This window comes from Zonotrichia leucophrys, chromosome 2 (genome assembly GCF_028769735.1).
Source record: "Zonotrichia leucophrys gambelii isolate GWCS_2022_RI chromosome 2, RI_Zleu_2.0, whole genome shotgun sequence".
NCBI lineage: Eukaryota > Metazoa > Chordata > Aves > Passeriformes > Passerellidae > Zonotrichia > Zonotrichia leucophrys.
In genome coordinates, this window is record NC_088171.1 from 116,971,913 (window position 1) to 116,985,444 (window position 13,532).

The 13,532-nt window shown below is 41.4% G+C and overlaps 1 protein-coding gene across 3 annotated transcripts in view; it reads left to right on the forward strand.

The window, feature by feature from the left end:
• The first annotated feature begins 244 nt into the window (after positions 1–244).
• Positions 245–13,532, forward strand: part of NKAIN3 (sodium/potassium transporting ATPase interacting 3) — a 336,943-nt gene continuing 323,655 nt past the window's right edge. The window contains exon 1 of one of the 3 annotated variants that reach the window (XM_064706156.1): positions 245–780. In XM_064706156.1, coding sequence (XP_064562226.1) covers positions 727–780 — 54 coding nt within the window. In that variant the 5' untranslated portion in view covers positions 245–726. The remainder of the gene's footprint in view (positions 781–13,532) is intronic. The other 2 variants (XM_064706158.1, XM_064706157.1) reach the window with 2 other exon arrangements.

The following is a 13,532-nucleotide window of genomic DNA, read 5'->3' on the forward strand; positions in this document are numbered from 1 at the left end:
CGACCGCCCCCGGGCTGCCCCGGCCGCGGGCTGCTAAGGGCCGGGCTGCTCCGGGCCCGCCGGGGTGCTCCGGGCCCGCCGGGGTGCTCCGGGCTGCTCCGGGCCCGCCCCGCCGCTCGGCGGCCGCCGCTCCCCGCCCCTCTCGCCTCGGCCGCCCGAGTCCCTTGAACTTTCCCCGGGCGCTCGCAACAAGCGGCCCACGCCGGGCTGCCGCTGTCTGCAGAGCCTCCCGGCAAGTTCCCCTCAAGCACAGCCTGCCCTCGGAGCCTCCAAAATCCCCGCAAACTGCCCGCCCGGGGACCCCCGGCAGGGCGCCTGAGAAAAGCCCGCCGCCGCCCCCGCTCCTCTCCCGTTCACACCTCGCACAGCTCCCGCCCTCCCTCGCACGCCCACCCGCGCCCCCCGCCTCCCCACCCGCGCTCCCTCTGCCCACCCCGCCCCGGTCCGCGAACGCCCACCCCCGGCCGCTGCCCCTTCCCCAGAGCCAGAGCCGGGCAGAGGCTCCGCTGCCGCGGCTGCCAGCCCTGGGGCCGCGCCGACCCCGCCGCGCTCCTTCCGCCGCCGGAGAGAAGCCCCTCCACAAAGGAGCGAGGCAGCGGGAGGCGGGGGACACACGCACGCCCGGCCGCTCCGTCCGGATGCGGTGAGCCCCAGGCTCGCCTCCGGGGCCGCGCCAGTGCGGGAGGGAAGAAGCGGAGCGGCGGCGGCGGCTCTCCGGCTGCCACCATGGGCTGCTGCACGGGGCGCTGCACGCTGATCTTCCTCTGCTCGCTGCAGCTGGTGAGTGCCGGGGCACGCTTTGCCTTCGCGGGGGCTGGGCAGGGTCGGGCGCCGTCTCCCCCGGCCCGGCCACGGCTCCGGGGGCGCGGAGCGGCGCTGGCCCGGCCGCGGAGCTGTCCCTGCCCGCTGCCCCGACGGCGCGCCCCGACCCGTGAGTTTGGCGGTGCGGAGCGGCGGGGAGCGGAGCGGCGCCGCGGCTGGGGACGGAGCGGGCCGGCCACCTGAGGCGGCTGCCGCGGCACCGGGCGGCTGTCTGTCAGCGCTCCCCGCCTGAGGGAGAGCGGCTCCCCGCCCTGGGAACGCTTAGAGAAGGGGTCAGTCCCGCTGGCTCCGGGCAGGGGCTCTCCCCGTCTGCCCAAAGAAGAATGAGGCTGACGGTGCCCCGGTCACTGCCCGCGGGTGGGCGGTGGGGCCGGACACTGCTGGGCGCTGCCGGCGCGCTGGGAAGATGCGGGGACCGGGATCGCCGCCTCTTTCTTTTCCTATTTTTCTTAACCTGTGTAAAAGCCGCGTGTGCCGGCCCTCTCTCGTGACTTTTCTTGGGGTTCCTTTCCTCGGCTTAACTATTCTTCAGCGTGGATTTGAAACAACAGAACGGTGCCGCTTCTTCTCTTTGTTTAGTGGAGTTGGCATATTTATTTTAGAGAAAAGAGTTGTTGAGATAAATCACCACCAAACAACAATAATCCTTCATCTGGCTCATTAGCAGGATGATAAAATAATGCTCTCCCCTTAACAGTAGTCCCTGGTCCCAAGAGTGTTTTAAAAGATTTTTCTCTTTTCTAGTGACTCAATGTCATCATTTTGCCACATGATCTCTCTTAAAATGAGCAGAGTTCCTTGTCTGTGTGTGTCTGTAAAGAAGAAAAGTGGAATGCATTTAGTGTGTGTGTCGGGAGGAGTTGTTTGTTTGTATTTGTAATCCTTTGCTATCTTTCCATTTTTCTCTTACAGCACTTTGAAATTGCTTCTGTTTCAGAGGTAATACTCCAGAAGTAATTGCACATATTGCATTTATTTGAAAATCCCCTTTAGTTTTCAAGGCTTTGTGCCAGGTTCTTAGCCTGTGTAAACTGGTGTGTCTCCATTGTTTCCAGCGTGAGCCTGGACCTTATTCACATGTGAATAGAGTGATGGACTTAGTGTGGTATAAGCAACTCAATGGCAGAACCTTGCCCAGAAACAGAGGCGGCATATGATTTGCACTCCTAGTGTAAGGAAAGTGTTCTGTATACATTGCTGTTATTTTTTATTTCTTGTTTTGTATCAGTTTTAGGCTAACGACTGCAGCAGAATTGCTCCTGATTTACATCATGAGTGTGGGAGGGGAAACAAACCCTATTTCTTCAAATATATCTCTTTGCCAGTTATGAGGATTATAATAACTGTATTTACTATTTTGTGGAATTACTGGGAGTCTATAAAAATTGAAGTAAAGTGTGAATGGCCACCATAATCTCTAGAGAAATGCATAAAAAGTCTTTCGGGAAAAGAGTAGTGTTTTATAAAAGACCTATCAGATGATATAACAACTTTCAAAAATTACTTCAATGCATAGTTTTTTTCTGGTGTTCTTACATGTTTTATAGTGATGTTCCATTGTCATATCTACATCTTTCAGGTGCTGATAAATGTCTGTATGGCAAAATGCTGTCATTTTAATTTATTTTCATTTAAAAATGAAGTCTTTATATTCATGAAGTAATCTAGGAGATACTATGTCCTGGTTCCAACAAAGATGTGATTAATTTTTTTACAGTAGCCTGAAGGGGACATAGCTAGGACCTGCAGGTTATCCTGTACTGCCTCACATCATTGCCAGGGATGGAGGAAAAGGGCTCTCTTCCAGGGAGAAGGGGCTCCTTCTGTTTGGGATAGTGTGGCACCAGTCCCAAGCCGGAGAGAGCAGTGGGGTGGCCCTGGTTCCAAGCCAGGGGGAGTTTGGCTGCATGGCTGGGGTCTGGTGGGGCTGGGATGAGCATTTTCCATCCCTTTAGCATGCTTTTGGTATCAGTATTGTTGATGTTGCTGCTCCTTTTCTTATCTCATTGCTGTTTCCAGTAAATTGTTCTTCTCTCAACCCATGATCTTTGCTTTCTGTGCCTCGAATTCTGCTCTCCAGGCACCTGCACCGGGAAGGAAGAAGGAGTTGAGGGAGGAGAGAGTGGCAGCATGATCTGGGAAGTATCACTGGGAGAATCATTCCTGAACCACAACACATGAACTTAAAGCTCAGATGCTGTCCATGATCTCACTGGTGGTAGTGTTCAGTTTATATATGTAGAAGTTAACACCATATAGAGTTTAAATAATTTTCTAACATCTTAGAGGTGATGAATATAAAACATATGCAGCGAAACTGCATCCCTAGAATTATTCTCATTGAGATTTATTTTACATCCACTTTGCATCCACTTATGGAGAGGTGATTGTAGACAAAATTTAGATTAAATCTTGCAAAATCCAAGCACTTACAGTGCTAGCTTTTAGAATTTCAGAGGTACTGATGATTTGAGGAAAAACTTTAAAAAGGAAACATATGGGCACATGTTTTAAAAGAAATTGTTGATGTTAGTTGTGTTCTGGTCATGTCTGAGAAGGGCAACAGCTCAGGCTTAGCCTTAGGATTAACTTTAGATATTACCTGAGAAAGAAGTATCTAATGAAATATAACTGGCAACACCTTTCATAGCATGTGTGCTATGTAGATTCTCTTCTGTATAAGATGGAAAGTAAAAAAGCCAAATCCCTGGAGACATATGCATAAACAAGATTTGCTTCTTGTTCTAAAGAGGAGTGCACTGTTCAGTGTCTTTAAGGCACAGTTTCTTCATTCTTTAAGACTTTAGTCTTCTCTAGATTTTGCCTTCTTTATCTCAGCAACATAGAAATAGTCGAGGAAAAAGTGAAGAGGAAAACTGTTACTGCATTACTGTGAATAAAATGCCATTTTTTTAATGTTAACCCGCTAAGTGTGTTAACTGCAAGATGATTTGCTTGTAATTTTCTGTGCTGTTTGTCAGGGGATTTTTGACATAAAATGGCAATAATAGTGATTTTCAGTTATGCTTTAATCCATGAAAGTGGAAGTTTTTGGCTGACACCTTTTACTTTTTTATAATGAACACAATTAAATGTTTCATTCAGTAATCCTAAGGACAGTCTGTAAATAGTCTTCTATCATTTAATAATAACTTCATTTGTAAATGAAAATCCATATCATTATGTGTAACATAGAAAAAATAATGGAAAAAAACCATTGAGATGGAAGTGCAGGTGGCACAAGTTCAGGAAAAGCTCCTAGTCACTTCCAGGGTTTTATTGTACCCCTTCAGGTGGATTCTGCTTCTGAAAGCCAAGGAAATTTTGTGTAAGGAGAACTGCCCCACCACCATCTTGTCCCACCACCCCTCCTTGATCTTTCATTGTTTCGCTCTTCCTGACTGAAGCATTGTCATATGTCATTGCCAAAGGTGTCTGAGCAAAGAACAATGAAGTGTGTGTGTACCTTTTTGTGCATAAATATGTCATTAGGATTATTAGGAGCTATGTATACATTGGGGAAATATATCATCAGGATATAGGAATCCTTTGGATTACAGCCATAATTCTTACTGATGCCTCCAGAAGTCTGAGACATTGGCCTTGTCTGTACTAGAAAATTAAACCAGCTGGCAGAGATTGTGCCTGTGCTATTGCAGACACTGTGCCATAAAACACTGAAAGATGAGAATGTTTGGCAAATAAAACAAATTCAAAAAATATTAAATTCTGGAAGGGGTAAATTGACAATGAATTGCAGCTAGATTTAGCTGTGTGAATTCAATTGGTGTTAATAAATGTCACACAGTGAAAACCTTCATGCTGCTTTGAAAATGTATTTCTGAGAAACTACCTTTGCAGGAGAATGTTGTTTCAACACTTACAATAAGTGGAAGTTTTTGGGACATAGGAATATATAGATAAACACAAAAATCTAAATACAGGGATGGTGAATAGGATTTTCAAAGTAGTGAAGGGGTGGTTGATGGAGAGTGTGTTACTAAGTCCCTTCATGACTTTGACAGTCTCATTTCATGTGTTTATCCTTGGGCTCCTCTGCACAGTGCTCATTCTGTGGGTCCTGATTTGAAGTGTATAGTTTACCCAGTTATAGCTAGTGTAAAATAGGCTGTTCCCTACTTAACCTGTTATTTTCCAAATAATGAAAGTGTCAGCAGGCCACATAGAAAAATTATTCCAGGGGAAATACAACTTCTATGTACTAATGTTTTGTCTAGTGTTTGTTTGGGAAGGCAGTTGGTCATTTTAGCAGTCTAATCCCTTTCGATATTCAGAAGATTTATATTTATGGTTGCCATTAACATTAATTATGTTGATGTGTGTAAATCCTCACATTTGGAGATGAGACTGTATCCATTAGAATGAACAATACTGTTTCATCATTTGTTGCTGGATATCATAGAATTTCAGCAGTTGTGTGGGGAAGTGATATATGTATATATCATGCATAGATTTTAATCTCATTTTTAAATACTTAAGTTATAGAGCTGGATACTATAACTTTATGTCTTTGACTCTTGATGCTTGCATGTTAGAACTGACAGATACCAGTTATTCAGTTAACAGCTCAGGGATTCAAGGGAATTGATAAATTTGAGAAAGTAAAATCTTTGGACCAATAAATTACTCCACTTTTTATGTTGATGAAAGAATCACCAGCCCATTGATCTGGAGATGAAGCATCTGTCCACTGATAAAAGAGGAGGAAGTTGAGGGAGTGCCTATTGTACCAGCAAGGATGGAGAAAGCTTGGAGTTGTAGCCCTGAACAATGCCCTGGTTGCAGGGTGTTGTACTTGCTGTTATAACAGCTGAGGTGGGAATGGTGTGTTTTCCTCTGATAACTTGTATGATATTCCCAAAACATGTGACCATTGCTGGTGGCTATACCTAAGAGGCTGATACACTTGTAATGTGGCTGTATAGCTGCATTTAGCCTTAACATTGCAAGCAATACACTGCACCCAGTAGAACTACTTGAGTTAAATATTTGCAAATGGTTCTATATGTGTTTTAGGATCTCTCATCAGGAGCAAGAGAGTAAAAACTGTTTTCTACTTTGTGTTTTTGTTTTATTTTTCAAAATTGTTGGGAGATATCTGTTGCTAAAACACACATTCTGAGCTCATCAACACTGTAGGATTTAACCTCTCCATGCACCAGAAATTGAGCTTCAGAAGTGAAATCCTCTCCTATCAAAGCTTCATGTAAGACTTCCTCTGGGCAGTGTTCCAGAGTTAGAAATTCAAAACTTGAGGAAACATGAACTTTCAGAGCCCTCTGAAATTTCTGAACTGGGTAAATCTGTGAGAAGAATCATGCAGCTCTTGCTTAGTTTTAGACTCCATCCATTCTGCAATTCCTGGCTGCTCTATGGCTGAGGGATGGTTAATTGTAATATAAATATTTAATGAATATATTTATAGTGATGAAGTGAAGGAGTTAAGATTTCAATGATAATAATGACAATTAATACACTGAAAATTTTGAATTACGTAGCTGTTCTTCCTGTCTATAAGACCAGAAAGTTTTGTAAATAGTTATTGTAACAACTTTCATTTATGCTGCTGATCTGCTTCTATTTCAAGATCTGCTACATTCTACTTAGACCTCATTCTTTGGACTAAGAGACAAATATTGTGGTTTAGAAAGTCATTGAAATTCAGGATAGTATTGTTGGATCTAAATAGAATTTGGATAGGACTTGCAGAACTTGAATATTTCGAGGGCTTGTTTTTGGAGATCATATGGGATTGATTGCACTTGCAGTTGTTTAGGTGGTGTTTAAAAATTGCCAATTTTGTGAAGTTTGGATCTAAAATAAAACCTTGTAAGACTGGTTAATCTTAGCTTGTGTTTTCAATCTGTATCTGACTTGGATTTTATATGTGCAAAGAGGCTCTTTTAGTTTCAGGACCAATTTGGTAAATCTACAAATAACTTGTAAAATCACAATCTCTTAATTTTTCAGGTAAAAGTATTGCATATTGGCCCCTCTATGATATGAATTTAATTGATTAGATGACCAAAGAGAGAGTCAAACCAGTCACATCAATCATTGGCCCTGATGTTGTCCAAGAAGAGTGAATGGAGGTTTTGTACTTCACTTGATTAGAACCGGAGTAAATGAATGTGTTCCATACTTGCTAATATGAACAGTTCTTGGGTGTGCTTGGTGAAGCCAAGAGGCAAAGGATCCAGTATGCAACATGGGGGAAATTCTGATTGAATACTAGAAAAAGTGTCATAGTGGGATCATTGGATCATGTTTTTGAAAGAAGTCTTGGAAACTCCATCCTCGAATAAACTCAAATTGAGCTAATCACAGATCTCAAAAACCTAATCTAACTGAAGCTTATCTGATGTCAAAATTGGCTCTGCTATGAATAAAGGTTTTACCAGATGACCTCTAAAGACTTGCAATTTAGGTTACTCTTTGGTTGTATGATCTTACCAGAGCATAAGGAATAAAGTTCTTCAATTCTTTGTTAGGAGGATATTTAAAATACACAGTAATTTGAGTTATCGTGAAATAATTAGTTTCTTAATTTTTTGTGTTTCAATGCAGTGGAAATAAGCTTGATATGGCAGTAACAATTCGAGTATTCTGTTGTATCTATTAGGGTCAAATTTTGGTGTTTAAGTAAATGAGAAGTACCTGTGATTGCCTTGAGATTTATTATTTCATAAGTAACAATGCTGTGATACAATGTAGTATGTCAGATCTTTTGAACTCATTAATATTGAAGCAAAATATATTTCATTCAGTCAGTCTTATAATTAATTGCTAAGCAGTCATTTTGGGACAAAAAGCCTGTTATTTCTGTCTGTACAGGGAAATGAACTGCATATATTTTGGTTCTAGATGACTAATATAAAGGAGCAGTAATAAGTTACTGTGTGGTTCAGGAAACTGATAACATGATACAGAGTTTTTCAGCTCTAAGTCAATTTTGAAATTCACTGCAGGTGAGATGAGGGCAAACGTTATTATGAAATGTTTATATTAAATGATACTGGTCCTGCTATAGCCTCAGTATAAAAATGTCATCTTAATATAGAGAATGGTCCTAATTTCCACCTTTTATGTTGTACAAGAAGGGTGAAGGTTGGTGGGCATGGCACCATGAAGACCAAAATGATGGTTTTGCCAATGTTTTCTTCAGGCCAGCTTATGAGGGGTGCTGGCATGATAGTGCAATGAAGTTTGCACCACTGCCTTAGCTCATGCTAGACATGATATCTCTGTAAGCTTTATAACTGACATTAAATTAAAATGAAAAATAATGATAATTGCATTGTTTTTGTGTAAATGTATTTTTTTTTATTGGTCAGAAAGAACATTTCTTACTGCTTTTTATTTAGTATAATTTGTCTTGCAAACAAAATTCAGACAGTAGCAAATGGAAAGTGTCTCACTTTGGATTTTGAATCAGCTCACTTTTGTCCAAGCTGAAACAGTTTTCTTCTGATCTCTCATGAGCAGTTAGTGCATACCTTCCTAAAGGGTGTGCCAGCAGGTTTGGGATCAGACACTCCTACTCTGAGTGAGACTTGCAATTCCTTGACACAGCTGTGCCAGCAGCACTATGACAGGTTTTACTGTGTCATGGGCTGGTTTTTTTCTTCTATATGTGACCAGTGAAGTCTTTGTGTCTTGCTATGGATCTGTGCCTTTGGTAGGTCTGTAAAGGACAGTGGTAGGAGGCATTATCACTGTACTCTGATCTCAGGAACATACAGAGTGCTTAACACCCTGGTAATGAAATGGTAGTAAAAGATTTTATTTTAGACCTTTTACTTTTTACTATACTTCCTTATCATCTTGTCTTTCTTCAAACACAGCCCTATCTTGCATGTAATCTCAACTCAGATGGATTTTTTAATGCTGTGGTGATTTGGGATTTGTTCTTACAAGTTGCTGAATGCCCTACAGCTCTCATTAAAGTTGCTGAAAGACATTCTTTTACATATAGGCTATTTATAATGGTAGGTTCAAGCAGAGGCAGCAGTGAACCCTTTCCACCTGGTGAATGCCAGTAGTACAGTAAAATAAAAGTAAAAAGGGAAAACTTATACTTAGTACAACAGCCAGTTTCAGCCAGAAAAAATATCCCTTACAGAAGTAATATATCCCTTACAGAAGTGAATGCTGCAAAGAAATAAAATTGAAGTTCTTCCACAGGTCTCTTCCACAAGTCTTTTTTTTTTTTTTTTTTTTTTTTTTTTTTGTGTTCAGTTTCATCAGTACAGAAGTTTTGGCTGAGAGAAAGTATAAATATATATAAAGATATGCTTGACAATGAACCCAGTGGAATTCTCTGAGGAGGGTTCTGACACACACCAAAGGAACTACTGATATAGCAAAGTAGAATAATACTTAGGAGATGAAGCATGAGCGGGAGGATCCTGAAATGCTTTTATAGTTAAGGAGATTGTGGGAGCATGGGATGAAAAGTACAGAAAGGTGTATTTACAGAAGTGTAAAAAAAGTGGGATGTGGAAACCCTCTTTATCAGAGAGATGAAAGTTTTCTCTGTGTGTGGGAGGAATTCCTGCCTAAGGTTTCACTGAAAATAAGATCTTAAGGAAAAGGTTTTTATTTATCTTTTCTAACATACTGCTGCTGCTGTGCCAGTTTCTCACTATTCTGTTGTAAAGTTACTGTGCTATGTCAGACCCTTTGAATGAAAAATGTCAGGGGAGCAAAATCATGTGATGATGATGATGATGCTACGTCGGGAGATTGGAATGACTGGTATGTTTCTCATCCAGCTCTAGTTTTTTCATTTGGTTGAGCCTTGAATACTCTGCGTTCTCCTGGGAATGCTGCAACTTCACTTCCCTGCTGGCAGTTCCTGGAGTCTCCTTGGAAAGTGCTCCTGGAGCTTAGGAGCGTTCAAGTGAAGCTCAGCACAGGGCACAGTGGAAACAAGTAGACATGTAAATCTGTATCAGCCTAGAAAACAAAACCAAACCAAACCAACGCCCTCCAAAAACCTCCCAGTTAAATGTAGCTTCTTAGATGGACTGGAAAAAGCTCTTTTTTAAATGCATTTTGGAGACAGAATTCTGTCAAAATGGAGTGCACAGAAAAACATTCTTCTGGAGGTTTAGTCTCCACAATCAATGAATAAAAAACTGAAGAATTCTAAAGCTGGAAACTGTAGTGCATTATAGTAAGGAATGACATCACAGCAATATATCATTTTCTCTGCCAGTGAGATGTTTATTTTTCCTGCTACAGTTTGCTGTGTCTTTCTATTGCAGAGTAAGGAAAGCAGGGTGTTTCATTTCTCTAATATATATTTGTTTCATGAATTAAGTAGACATCACTAAGGTAAGTATGTTTATATTGTAACTGGAAGACAAGCCTTGCTGCTCCTACTGATTGAATAATTTGCATCATAGAAACCTGAAAAGCCTTTGCATCCTCTAATGCAGATGGAGCTACTCAGAATACTGAAGATGGATGTCTTCCCATGGAGATCCCCATAGATACTGAAGATTCTTTAATCAGACTATAGTCAGTGAGACTCACTATAGTTGGTCAGTTAGTTTGTAGTAATTTGTAAAACACCTGTTTTAGTGTCCCCACCAACATGGGCACTCAGGAAGCCTAAAAAATGCCCAAATTTGGGAGTAATTTTTCTCAGCTACCTCTATTTCCTGTTGTTAAGTTGGTTAGTCACAGATTTGTGCTCAGCCTCTTCTGATAAACCATTTCTGTTTACATCAACAGGAAATCTTGTCTCCAGTGCCTAGCTGTGAAATGATACACTACTTCCATTTTCACATTCATTTTTTTTTTTTTTTTCTGGAGCCAAATAATTTGCTCTCAACTCTCCTCCCAGTTATTTCAGAACAACATCCAAATTCTGATTTTCATGTTTGTCATAGTAAGATTCAGACCCTGTTCCCCAAACCACCTACCACTGTTAAAATTCACTTGTGGCTGTAAATGGGCCATGTACATTGTTCTTATCTGAGTGTTTTGCGACTATACTACATAAGTTTTCTTTAGTTGTATAGTTGCCACAGTTACTTGTGGTTCTTCACATCTTGATTGCACAGCATTATGAAAAGTTGTGGTTAGTTCAGAAAAGAAGGAAATGTGAACCAGAACGTGGTGATAACAGATAGATGAACTAGTAGTGTCATCAACTGTAAGGCAGTTTAGAGCACTTGGAATGGGAGTGTTAGGATGGACTGGAAATAATGCTTCCAAGCCTGGATTTACAGTGAAAAATTAGACATATGAATGGCAGTAGCCTATATCCAAACTTCATTCAAATATCAGGAGAGAATACATTGAAATATATTAGATGCCAGGAATGCCTTTAAGTTGTATATTACTAATGTATAATTTAGTCATAGTGGTTTGATGAAAGCCAAAGCTGACTGAGTTGTGCCAGAAGTAACCACAAGGTGCCAAAGTTTATTTAAATTGGATTGAATTATGAAGTCCTTCATTTCTCTTATTTCTCTAATATGTTTTTTTCATGAGTTAGACATCATGAAGATGTGTGTTTACATTTTAATTGTAGCCAGTTACAGTTGTTAATCTGTATAACTGTAATCAATTGAATGCACTGATGTTGATTCAATTTCAAAGTGTAGCCTGTGCAGCTGAGGCGTGGTGTGCTGCCTTGCACAGAGGTGATGCAGGGTGTGAAATAGCCTCATCAGGATGGTACTGACACCCAATCAAATAATTTCATTGCAATTTTGTATCCATGAAAGGTTCCAGGTTTCAGTGTTTTAGTCAGTATGTGATACTTGCACTGAAAGCTGAGGAACTGTTTGTGTGTGCAGTGCCTTGTGGCCAAAAGAGTGTCCAGGTTAACCCAAGATCTCACTGAACTGAGATTCTGGTATATTCCTTCGGGTTGTATTAATTTTTTTTTTTTTTTAGCTTTATTATGTATTTGGTTCTCTTGGCCTATCTGACCCATTAAATTCTTGGCTGTGTGAATTTCTTAGTTTTTGCTGAGATTTCTGGCCTGGACTGTACTTGGTCCACATGCCAGTCATGCTGGAGGGCTCCAATACTGCTGGGGTTTCACTGTGTGTATTCATCTCTTGGGAAGCTGAAGTGAATAATGCCCCAAGTTCAGGGCTGCCTTTGCCCTTTTAGAGATCATTTGAAGCACTGCAGCTGAGGTTGGTTCTGGAACAGGATGTGTGTCTGAGATACAGCCTGCCTCAAGCACTTACATAGCAAAACAGATAATGGAGTCAGAAAAAGAAGCATGCAAATGTTTTTCTTTACGCTCAACAGAAAGTCTCCTAGGTTGTAGTTCAGGCTGGTTTTATGCTTGGTGGTTCTTCGTGTTTTTACATACAATTATGATTATTCCTTTTTTTATATTGGTCACATGTGACTGTGGGCATATTAACACCTCAATACTCAAGTTTGCTCATAATTTGGAGAACACTTTTCTTTCTATTTGTGTACTCTTTGCAAAGTGGTTTAGAGGTGCTAAAATATATTGCAAAGACAAAAATCTCTTTCTGTTTCAGGAGAAACATAGTAAGCATGGGTTCTCTTCTGAAAAGATTATTTTCAGGAGGTGACAAATTTGAATTGATCCCTACACAGTTAGCTCTCCTGCAGAATGAGACTTGCAAATACTGACATCTGCATTGATGAGATGCTTCTTTGCGGATTCCCCCTTGTGTTGTCAGCTCTGGCCACAGGCACTTGGGGAAGACAAGAGTCAGTCTCTTAAGGACATTCTGGATAACAGGAAAATAAACAAGCAGCCCCTGAATACTGGAACTGGACATCTGTATACAGGGAAGGGGCAGTTTTAAGTCTTCTGGTGATAGAAGCACTGTTCAATTTGTACTAAAAGGACTGTGAGTTCATGGTTTTGTTATTATGATACTTGGTCAACTCATTTGGTCAATCCAGTTTTTGGTGACTGGAATCGGCTAAAAAATTACAGGATATTCACTGCAATAGCAAGAAGAAATCCAAATCTCCTGGATGGCAAACCTTAATTGTTGTATTTTCTCTGAATGACAAATGCACATCTAATCCCAGCTGTCTAGGCAGAAGAGTAATTTCCAAGGCAGCCCGCTCACATTCAATCGTCTTCCTCTAAAAGTGAAGCAATAAATTATGCTGGTGTTTAAGGGGTAATCTGTGTGACTTTAAAGAACATAAACTATCAGAGGCACAGCAGTCTGACTGTGCTAAAAGCTGAGCACCTCCTCTATCCAAGTGAGTAACCTCATCTCCCACGGAGAGCAGCAGGAGCTGCAGGTGCTGGCATCCTCACTCAGTGGCATCACTGCTCAGAGGGATGGAGCTGGAGCTGAGGCAGCTGTGCTACTCACTGGGCTTGGTGAGTGCAAGCACTATTAGGGGGTGCCATTAGATGAAGTCACTGAACCATTAGGAAGCCTGCAAAAATGAGTACCCTCTTCTAATCGGAAAAGTGTTGTGGTTGAGAATATACCCACTGGACATCCTCAGGGGAAGTTTTCTTTCACACATAGTGACTCTATCAGGGTTACCAGCTGGCATTTCACCAGCATGAGACTTAGCCCTGTAACATTTTGTGGATCCCTACATCATGCTGAGTAGTGCTGGTCATCTATTATTAATATGCTCACATTTTTTGCTAGACTAAAAGTATATTATTTTCTTATTAAATCTTCCATTACTTTAAGATGCTTTTA